Genomic DNA, 12,027 nt, shown 5'->3' on the forward strand with positions numbered 1-12,027 from the left:
TTCTGCTCCCCCACTATCTCTTTGCTGCCTCTCGATCTCATTCTCGGCCTCTCCGTGCGCCGCTCTCCATCTTTCCTTCCGCTATCTGCTCACGGCTCTTTCTCTGCTCTCCCCCTGCCCTATCTCGGCTGAGCTCTCTCTCGCCTGACCGTGTGCGTGTGCGTGTGCGTGTGTGTGTATATGTGTGTGTTTGAGAGTAGATAGGGTTGTTTAGCGCTCAGCTATAATTTTTAATCGGCCTGTGTCGGACGGCCCGCCCAGTCAGAGCATAAATAACATCTAGGCGTTCGCATACAGAAGCGGCCGCGGCGTGGGCCGTTCATAACGCTGGAAATGATGTGGGCAGCGTCGGCGTACTAACACTGCTACAGAAGTCTAGCATTTACCGGCCCGCAGCCAACTGCCGTGACGCTTGCAGCCGTAACCGTGAAGGAGCCCTGGGCATGAGTGTGTCTATACTGACTCACGACGCCGTGCTGACATCGCGGCGCCACCATGGCCAAATCCTCGGGCCTCATTACGATCACCTATAAGGGTGCTTTCTGCACTAACAGTCATGGCAGGTCTATCCCGCTACAATTGTAAACCCATGTGTGTGTGTGTGTGTGTGTGTGTGTGTGTCGTGTGGCGTGGTGTGTGCGTGTGCGTGTGCGTGTGCGTGTGCGTCGTGCGTGCGCGTGCGTATGTTTAGTGTGTGTGTGTGTGTGTTTTGTGTGTGTGGCGTGGCGTGCGTGCGTGCGTGCGTGCGACGTTGCGTGTGCGTGCGTTAGCGTGTGTCGAGTAGTATATTATACGTGCTAATTCAGAGCCTTTAGTCGTCATTGTATTAGCCAGGTTTAATCAAAGTTTGCTCGCGGCAACAGCGCATAATAATTGCTGTAACGTAGTTGGTATATATATAATAGATATAATAATTTAATATATATATATATATATAGACACGGACGGAAGCTGCAGCATTGTGGTGCTTCCATTATGCTAACATTACACCGACTTCCAAAACGATGTATGTAAAAGATGTAGAATATGTAGTCACGTACGAAGTGTCTGGGGAGAGGTAATATATATATATATATATATGATTATATATATATAATATATATATATATATAACTAGCTGCGGGTACCCGCTGCGCTGGGTAAAATCGTGCTACTAATTCATACTACTATACTAATAATGGGACACAGTAGGAACCATTGGGTAAACATCGACAATGACATTGCACCGAATATCAATATTTAGAAATCGTCTAATAAGATAATAAGCATGAGGGGAAAAACTGTTACGTATGACATTTATATGACAGCACAACCCAACTTAGAACACCTGAGACATAATATTAATAGTAATATGGCTCATAGGGTCTATGTCCCCCAGTATACCGGAACGTACCCTGGTGGCTATTTGATAATGGTTAGTGTTAGGGTTGGGGTTGGGGTTAGGAGTAGGCGTAGGCGACTCCTAGACTCGTTTAGTGGAGTAGGCGAGGTACGGTCGGCATATTAGATAGTACAGGGTACGTTCCGGTATACCCCACCGTACCCAGGTAACGTTGCCGCAGTATCCCGGGGGGGGGGGGACATGCACACAGCCCTCTCAGCATGTAATATGGAGTAAATGACAAAAAGCTATTGTTATATACTAAGCAGATTAGCGAATGGGTTGGACTTTTCCGTTTGAAGAACTCTTGATAAACAATGTTTTTCGTGTTATTCTCTGGTGCAAATATGTAGAGATTCGTGGGCGGTAATCCAACTGTTAAGCCTCCCCACGTACAGCTATCCATTGTGAGATACGTACGCCGAAATAAAAGAATTCATATATAGTATAGATAGAGACAGGCCAGCGAGTGGGGTCTGTGTCCACTGGATATTGTCTAGTGAATGCTTGCGGTGCCAACCATGCAGGATTGAAATTAAGAAATTTTTGTATGAATCAGAAAAATCATAGCTTTTGGAATGGTACAATGCCATTCTCAATTGTCTCAAGCAATACGATGGTGCCTGAACATTGACAAATCCCCATTTTTCAAATATATTCACACAAGAGCAGTTTTCGTTTATATTTTATTTAGAAAAATTTATTCGTAATCATATTCCTAAGTCTTTCACAACCGATTCGTGTACATGCACGTGAATTTATCATCTTCACAATCATAATGAAACGCAATTAACTTAAGTGTGTACCGACCTAACGTAACAACTAATGGACGGTAAAAAAATCAATCTATGTTCCTTATAATTATAATGAACTGTAACAGTTACACATAGACGTAGTAGTTCACCTTTGTGACCGACTGATTATAACAAACTTATCTATCACCTATACGCACGTCTGTCTACTTGCCATGTATCGATATCATCATCGCTGGAAACACAATTGAAAGACGAATGTGGAGAACGCTTCTCACAGTCTCGTTTGTTTTTATTTAATTACCAGTTAATTATTTAACCTAATTATCATTCAACTAAACCAATAAAAATTATAATTAACGTATAACTACTTACGAGCTCGTCATTTATTTACACCTTTTTACGGCATCTTTTCATCTGTAACCACAGAAAACCTCTGCTAGAAAAAACGCACTACCTCAATCACATCCATTGAAAACCACAATTACATCCAAAAAACCGAACCACGATCAATTAAATACAACCACGAATGAAATCTGTACACACATGAATTGCTTTCCGAACGCGAATTGAATCGAATTAACTTCATTGAAAATACTGCCGCACGAAACACGCAACTCTTTCAGTTATCTGTAAAATAATAAATTGCCAAAGTTTCCTTAGAAATGCTGACCGACTCAAGCATTACACGATTCGCCAACAACAGCAAATAAACAACGGCAAAAAAAAAATGAACAAAAGGCACCACACCGAGCGAGCGAGGACGGGATCCACGTTCATAAATACCTATCTATACCTATAAAAGAAACGTACACGCGTTGTAATGCGACCGCGCAACCAGACGTGAGTCACGTGTACGGTTGTTTAGACGTTCGTGTGTTAGCCAGTGGTTGCGGCCACGGTCCCCCACATGACGGGCCGTCACATGCCAACAGACGCACTGGTCTACAGCAGGAGGAAAATGCCCCCGTGCTGGCAGCTTCCCGCCTCTCTCTCTCTCTACCTAAGGGAATGCGTGCACTCCGGCACGCACGTTTCCCCCAACCGCCTCCTCGCTACACATAAAACAAAACCTAATTATAATCGCTGGAGGTGATCACAACTCAACACCTCTTCGCAAGTAAAACAAAAACAAAGTAAAACAACAAAACAAAACAAAAACAAAACGAATAAAGTAATTTACGGCACCGGGTTAAACACCGGGTTCAACTGCGTGGCAGCTCAACTTAACCTCCTTAAAAAATCACCGTCAATTCTCACACACGTACTCCACTCCAGAGCAACATGGACGCCCCCTTATGGACGTGCACGTTCGAGGCTTTTTCCTGCGTGCATGATTTCCTGCTTTCAGGGGGACAGGTACAGATGTAACCGTATATATCTCATGCCTCCTACCAAACAGTGAGACCCACAAGTAGATTGATTCCACGGTCGCTGCTCAACCCAACATCTAACTTGTAGTAGCTACTAGCTGGAACTGTCGACGCGACGGTGACCGCATCTTACACGCATTTGTGGTAAGCAAAGTTCCAGGCGACAACAACAGCAACGTGACAACAACAACAACAACAACAACAACAACAACAACAACAACAACAACAACAACGGCAACAAGCCCGCGACGTGCGCTATACCACGGACGGATAACCCAGCTACAGCCGTCGCCAGCCAACCTAACCCTCTCACTCATGTGTCAGTGTCGCATCGCGTGTGCGGACACGTGACATCGAGTTACGATGCACACCCGCATGTGGTCGCTCGGCCAGGCTTCTCACGTCGGTGTATCAGTCGCAGATTCTACATCTCACGTTGGCGTTGGGTCAGGTCACGCCGTGGGGTCAGGTCACGACTGGCTTTCACGCTGGCATTGGTTGGCTCGCTGATTCAGGTCGCGAGGTCACTGCGGGGTCGGGTCGTGAGGTCGCCGCTTCAGGTCGCAATGTTATGGCGGGGTCGGGTCGCGAGGTCACTGCGGGGTCAGATCGCGAGGTCACCAGGGGATCAGGTCGTGAGGTCGCCGCTTCAGGTCGCGAGGTCACGGCAGGGTCGTTGGGTCGTCCACGGCGGCGCTCCACGCAGAGTTCTCGCAGCTCTGCTATGCGTTCGCCGACGCAGCTCGCTGATAACCTCGCCTCGGGTTCCGAATCCCAGCACTCCTCCACTGTCGTCACCACCCTCCCCAGCTCCTGCAGCGAGAGATAAGACGCACGCTAGCATAAACCTCTATAGAAGGGCCACCTGCCTATAAGGGACATTTTTGGTGCTTATACCTTTTGTGGCAGTTATACAATGGCAGTTATACGATGCGGATCCTGCAGCGAGAGACGAACGCGATACCATACACCTGTATAGAAGGGCCACCTGTCTATAAGGGACACTGATGGTGCTTACCTCGAGTGGTAGTTATACGGTGACACCCCTTCTATGGAATTATGTGGATACCACTTGTCTATAAAGGACATTTTTAGCATTTCCCTGGAGTATCAGTTATACAGTGAAACAACCTCTATAGAAGGGACACCTTTCCATAAAGGACACTTGCCGATTCCCTCGAGTATCAGTCATACAGTGATGGCTACGATAAGCTTCCTATCATGTAAGGAGCCACCACTTACACTGCCTCTAGCTATGAGTGTTCGTAGAACAGATAAACAAGCAGATGCACTCACTATATGTTTGCGCCACGCCTCCTTTATGTCTGGTCTCACATTCTGCAGAACGACAATTTTTCTGAGGTCGACAAAACTAGGCTGCAAGCCAGCCTCCTTCTGATATGGCAGTGAATATTCCCCAACCGACTCTAAAAGTAAAAGTACAATAGACATGTTTAGAATGTGGAGAAATAATGAGAACAATGAAGAAAAAAAAAGAAAAATAATAATAATATATATATATAAATATGGTGCATAAACCCATCACATTCAATTCACTCAAAAGTACTCTCCTGAAACTCTACAAACTGAAATATCTGCCAATCGTGCTCCCGGCCATTGGCACTTGAATAGAGCAGTGTGGGGGTTTAACATAGTTTTCCCCAGTAGTGGCATTAGCACTGTGTGAAGGGCATGTAACAATGCCATTGTTGACCCTGTATCCCCTATAGCTGGTACGTGACCTTTGGTAGCTGTGTGCCAATTACTATGACCTTCAAAGCTTTACTGTCCACTGCATGACCTTCCAACTATTGCGATAATAGCTTCTCTGTGCCTCTTCTTTTTCTATACTGACCATGCACTAACCTTCAGTATAAATAAGTTGTATAGCCACCTATGCATTGAGCAATATTGACCTTCACTAGCCCAGTTCTGAAAGCTTACACCTATAGCATATCTGTCAACTCCGTATTGAGCAGTACTGAAGGTGTAATCAATCCCACCACAAATCTGATGAAATATTCAGACAAACTTTCAGGTAGTATTAGAGATTCGAGGGATACGTGCGCAGTGCGCAAGTTTTGTAGCTACGATTGAAACCACATATAAAACAGCATTTAAAAAAAATGCAAGCTGAAATTTTTGGGATTATTCAGTATTCAAGCTCAAATTAGACAGCATTCAAGATTCGTGGCGAGGGTGGGCAGGGAAGAAGGTAAAGTTACACCCTCAACTCTGACATTCAACAGTCCATCGGCAGTGACAAACCCTTACTACCCGCACACTCCCCTTCTCCCCTCCCTCCCCTTCTCTGTCTTCTCGCCTCCCTCCCCCTTCTCTGTCTTCTCGCCTCCCTCCCCCTTCTCTGTCTTCTCGCCTCCCTCCCCCTTCTCTGTCTTCGCCTCCCTCCCCTTTCTCCTGTCTTCTCGCCTCCCTCCCCCTTCTCGTCTTCTCGCTCCCGCCCCTTTCTCTGTCTTCTCGATCCTCCCCCTTCTCTTGTCTTCTCTGCCTCCCTCCCCTTCTCTGTCTTCTCGCCTCCCCCCCCTTCTCTGTCTTCCGACTCCTCCCTTTTCTCTGTCTTTCCCGACTCCCTCCCCCTTCTCTGCTTACTCGCCTCCCTCCCCTTCTCTGTCTTCTCGGCCTGCGCCTCCCCCTTCTTGTCTTCTCGCCTCCCTCCCCCTTCTCTGTTCTCTGCCTCCCTCCCTTCTCTGTCTCCTATCGCCTCCTCGCCTTCGCTTTCTCTCGCCTCTTCTCTGGCTCTCCTCCCTTTCCCTTCTCCTGTCTTTCGCGCCTCCCTCCCCCTTCTCTTGTTCTCTCGGCTCCCTCCCCCTTCTCTTGTCTTCTCGCTTCCTTCCCGTTCTCTGTCTTTCGCCCTCCCTCCTTCTCTGTTTCTTCTCGCCTCCCTCCCCCTTTCTCTGTCTTCTCGCCTCCCTCCCCTTCTTTGTCTTTCGCTCCCTCCCCTTCTCCTGTCGTCTCGCCTCCCCCCCCCTTCGTTGTCTTTTCGCCTCCGTCAACCCTTCTCTTCTTCTCGCCTCCCTCCCCTTCTGCGGTCTTCTCGCCCTCCGCTCAACCCCTTTTCTGTCTTCTCGCCTCCCTCCCACCTGTTTCTCGCTCCCTCCCTCCTGTCTGCTCGCCTCCCTCCCCCTTCTCTGTCTTCTCGCCTCCCGTCCCCTTCTCTGTCTTCTCGCCTCTCCTCCCCCTCGTGCTTCTCCGCCCTCCCTCTCTTCGCCTGCCCTCCCTCCCTTCTTGTTTCTCGCTCCTCCCCCTTCTCGTCTTCTCGCTCCCCTCCCCCTTCTCTGTCTTCTGCATCCCCCTCCTTCTTCTGTCTTCTCGCCTCTCTCCCCTTCTTCTGTCTTCCGCCTCCCTCTCCCTCTCTGGTCTTCTCGCCTCCCTCCCCTTCTCTGTCTTCTCGCCTCCGTCACCCTTCTCTGTGTTCTCGCCTCCCTCCTCCTTCTCTGTCTTCTCGCCTCCCTCCCCTTCTCCATCTTCTCAATCGAGCGTTTGCTTGTCCGTATACTGACCTTGGGAAGCGGTGCAGCGCGCCATCGTCTCCCACATCACGAGCGCAAACGCGTACATGTCTATCCTCAGGAACGCGTCCTGCTGGAAGCAGATGGACCCTTCCAGGAGCTCAGGAGCCATGTACCGGAACGTTCCCACCTAGGCACGCCGGGAAAAATAACCGGGAACATTTCTAGAAGGGTGGCGTGATACGGTGTTGGTCATGGCAGTCTGTCTTCCCCACCCCGCGGTCCGTAAGTACCCTGTCGCGACCAGTAACCTTTGCGCAAGACTTTTTCTTATGGAATTTGAGTATAGGTTTTACCAAGAGCTAATAATATTTTAACACGTATTATTTGCTCTTGGTTGTATAGTAGATATTAAATTAGCCCCGTGGATTTTACGACAGATACTCTCTCTCACCCGCGCGTGCATGTTTCCGATCGGGCGCTCGTCCCGGAACACCATCGCCAGTCCGAAATCCGCGATGCAGGCGGTGAGGTCGTTCTTCAAGAGAACGTTCGTACTCTTGAAGTCACGGTGGGCGATCGACGGCTTGCACCGGTAGGTGGCGCCCCCCGGCAGCTCCTCGTGTAGGTAGGCGAGCCCGGCGGACATTGTTTCGACGATCTTGCAGTACTCTAGCAGAGTCACTGTGTGCTTCTTAAGGTAGTCTCCCAACGATCCGATCTCGTAGAAGGAGGTGACCAACCACAGCTCTGTCTGTTGGTTGTAGCAGCAAGAGTGGACACCGACAAACCTGAGAAAGGTAACAGAGAAACAGTCAAACCGGCACGACCACAGCGCGTAAATGATGAAACTCGTGGGTTAAAGATTTTAGCGAGATCAAAGGCACAAAAAAGAACAGTAGGAATACACACCCAATGCATTATGCTTTACAGTTGACCACACCTCATCGCAAAACAAAAATGTTGACCATTCAAAAGCAAATCAAATCGAATTTAATAACTTCACGATCATTACAACACGTTTAAAAATCAACCGAAACAACGCAAGTTTGCATTCACCTGACAACGTTCGCATGAGACATACGAATCGATCTGTATAGACATACGCTTTACAGTTGACTGCACGCAATCACGAAACTAAGACGTGGATCATTCAAAAGGAAAATCGAATTCAAACGTATAAAACGATTATTATTCCGACGCGCGTCAAGAACGCCGGAACGTCGCGTCGCGGGAAACACGTTCACCTGACGACGTTCGCGTGAGACATCTGCGGCAGACGGAAGATGTTCAGCTCCTGCGTCCACGAGTTGCGATCGTGAAGAGGAAACAGCTTCACGGCGACGTACTCCTCCCCCATGCGCGCCTTGAACACGGCGCCGTAGCGACCCTGAGACACCATCGCAATCAGACGGATGTCTCCGCGACCGCCGCAGAGCCCATCGAACGAAGCGCCGACGTTGGGGAGCGCCACCGTCCCGCCGCCGCCGCCCTTGTTGCGACGGAGACGGTAGAAGGAGGAGACGGCGATGAGGAAGATGCCGAGGAGGAGGAAGGCGCTGAGAGCGTAGACGTAGCCCGGATTCTGAAGCCGCTGCCCGACGCCGTCGGTGTCTGAAAAAACGCGGCGTGCGTACAACGCATTAAGCAAGGGTATGCATGGAAAAGCAACGAGCGTGACCACCACAAGCGTATACGAGCGTGCCAGGGAGAACAAAGTTTCAAATGACTCGTTATTGTAAATTGAATATCATTAGGTTAATATATATATATATATATATATCAATATGTCAATGGCAGTCCCCTTCCCAGAACACACAAACATGGCTCCCCCCCCCCCAGGAAATTTTTTTTAGCTATGCTCCTGATATACATACATATCAGGAGCGTATAATGACAAATTATATTGTCATTTTGTCAATCATTTTGTCAATCATTTTGTCAATTACAAAGTATTTGTCATTATACGCTCCTGATACATATATATATATTCATGTATATACACACACAATATATATAACTGTGTGCTGCATGCTTACATGCTGAGCTAGTGACTCTGACGTTCGACGTGGAGGAGGCCAGGCCGACAGTGGACGGCAGTGTCGTGGTCTCCGCGTGCGACAGCCGAGACTGTTCCTCTTCAGCCGCTAGCAAGCGATCCAAGAGAATCCCGTTGCAGTTGTTTCCCTTACAGCAGTGAAAGCATCCGGCCTCTGTGCAGTGCTGCAGAGAAAGAAATCATATATAGCAGATCTACAGTTTTTTTCCCTTGATTGATTCGCACGTCACCTGTGATATTATATACATTATATATAATATAATATAATCATATATATATTACACCTTAAATGTACACAATGGCAGGATAACATCACGCAAGCATGAAAACAGTCACAATAGTGTAGAAGTATATTTTAGCCTGCACTCTACAGAAATCCAATTCTTATTGGTCACACACACGTATAAACATACATGTATACACACACACACACACACACACACACCTTGCTGGGACAGTCTGGTCTGCCGGCGTGGTTCGACATGCAGTCCATGGCGCCGACGTTGATCTTGCCTGCGCTCTTAAGATACCACACGTAGCAGTGCGTGAAGCGAGCCTTCTCACAGACCCTGACGTCGGCCACGCAGCCCCTGTCATCCGACTTCTGGCAAGCATAACACGTCTCCGTTTCGTTGCCCATCTTGGGGTTACTTCATCTGCCAACACAGTATAGAAAATTCGCAATCTTCCGACCGAATATCCAACTAACTTGTGAATCATTGCTGCGTGTGTATGCTGTAAGTCAATTCGAATTCCTTCACGGATCAAAACTGTAAGACATAACACAGATGAGTTTACGACAATTTAATAATTGAAAAATGCCACAAAGAATATGAGAAGAAATTATAGTGTGATATATTAATTATAGCAAAACATGCACAATCATTCCATAACATATGGGCAAAACCACACACACTTGCACACTTAGGTGAGGGTGGCCCTGTCACTTCACTTGGAAATTGAATAAACGCTCATAACACAACATAATCCTGTGAGCCGTGTATGCTAATGATTTCTATGTACACAACTGTACATGTACACGTGCACTGTGATTGCTACTGTACTGTACTGTATCTACAAGGTGATTTTTTTCTTGATAAAAAATATGTCAATATAATGAATATATGCGCCACGTATAACTTCCGCTACATGCGCCTATACGTGCTCCATCAGTTTACATAAAGCGTATAGTTGTTCTTTCATGAAACTTAATTGAAAAACGCAGTAATTAATGCACGGAGAATTTTTGAGATATTACATTTGTATAGCACGTACGTACACCACTAATCACGTCACGCCATGTAGCTGCTGAAACTGCACCAAAACTTCTCCTATTTATACTTTAACAAGAAAAAACATGCACTAGAATTTATAGCTATATAATTACAAATACAGGAACATCTAACTTACGTGTAAAGCAATGTGCATACATATATCTTTCGCTTGTTTGCTGTCAGAACGCAATTCTAACTGCTCCATGATATCCAAACTACAACAATGCGTGTTTCAGTACACTGGAATGCATGCGGCAATGAACGACTCTCATTGGCCAATGCTCTGAAAAGAAAAGCAGAGGTGAACAGGAGGTCATTAGGGCCAGAAGCATTAGAGGTCAGGAGGTCAAGACCTGATGTCATGGAAACTGTTTTAACTTTTAATTTTTTTTATGAATAAAGCTCAGATTTTTACTTGATTAAAAAAATTCATCTTTGCAATAACGTAATTCAAAGGTACGTCTTAGAATAAAATACTGCAAATAAGAAATTTCATGGTCAGAATCCATCGGTTTTAAACGCGTTCTCTAAAAAATCACTCTCACGCCTCCGTCTCCACAGTCACTGAACACTGCTTTCTAGAATTCCTGAATCCGTCCCCTCCTAAGTGTATGTGCAATATTGGAATATTGTAAATGTATTAAAAGTGTAAAGAAAACGTATTAACGAAAACTGTGTTAAAGTTGGGATATTGTTTCTACCTCTTCAATACATTACAAAGATGCATTTGTGCTCAACATGCTCCACACACGCGCGCGTGCAGACGCACGCACACGCACACACGCACACACAAACGCACGCCCCCCCCCCACACACGCGCACACACACATACGTAAGAACGCACCATGATTACGAAAAAAATGCTTGTCAGATATATTACTGAATACGCCTATAGGTTCTTGAACTCAAGCGCTCGCTAACGCTATACGTGTGTATATATATAATATATATATATACTATAAACAAAATAGTATCAAGAGTATCTCCTGAGAGTATGTAACTCCTATATCAACGCATGTGTTTAAGCAGACAGTAAAACTGATCTCGTCCTGCCATCTATCGGAGGAGGTTGAGTAGGTTAAGTCAGCGATAGAGAAACTAGAAATAACGTTATAAGTTACCAAACAGGATGATATTTAGGCGCGAGATGAATTACTTCTTTGTTTGTTTTCCTTAATTTGTTCAACTTTGTTTTGTTTTGTTTTACTTACGATGAGAGATTGAGATGCAATCACCTCTAGCGGTTATAATTGAGTTTTGTTTTATGTGTGTAGCGAGTAAAGGCGGTTGGGGGAAACGTGCGTGCCGGAGTGCATGCATTCCCTCAGGTAGACGGAGAGGCGGGAAGCTGACATCACGGGGGGGGTCCTCCTGCTGTAGACCAGTGCGCCTGCTGGCATGTGACGGCCCGTCATGTGGGGGACCGTGGCCGCAACCACTGGCTAACACACGAACGTCTAAACAACCGTTTATGTGACTCACGTCTGGTTGTGCGGTCGTATTACAACGTATATAGGTTTCATATATATATATATATATAATATATATATACCAGGAGCTATATAATGACAAATTATCTGTCATTATTTATATTATATATATATATATTGTTATTTATATGTATTATTTGTCATTATTAGGCTCTCCTGATATTATATATATATATATATATATATATATAATATATATATATATATATATATATATATATATATATA

General features: G+C 46.2%; 1 protein-coding gene across 1 annotated transcript; it reads right to left on the bottom strand.

Annotated features, from left to right (window-relative positions):
• Positions 1-2,070: 2,070 nt before the first annotated feature.
• Positions 2,071-10,552, bottom strand: LOC106814583 (activin receptor type-2A-like). The gene is made up of 8 exons (XM_014818924.1): positions 10,446-10,552; positions 9,481-9,691; positions 9,016-9,199; positions 8,224-8,590; positions 7,431-7,767; positions 7,028-7,166; positions 4,803-4,933; positions 2,071-4,319 (listed from the first exon to the last, which is right to left on the bottom strand). Exons 2-8 carry the CDS (start codon positions 9,673-9,675, stop codon positions 3,990-3,992), a joined length of 1,683 nt encoding a protein of 560 aa, XP_014674410.1. The 5' UTR covers positions 9,676-9,691; positions 10,446-10,552; the 3' UTR covers positions 2,071-3,989.
• Between the last annotated feature and the right edge of the window lie 1,475 nt (positions 10,553-12,027).

This window comes from Priapulus caudatus, unplaced genomic scaffold (assembly GCF_000485595.1).
Source record: "Priapulus caudatus unplaced genomic scaffold, Priapulus_caudatus-5.0.1 Scaffold947, whole genome shotgun sequence".
Classification (NCBI taxonomy): Eukaryota; Metazoa; Priapulida; class Priapulimorpha; order Priapulimorphida; family Priapulidae; genus Priapulus; species Priapulus caudatus.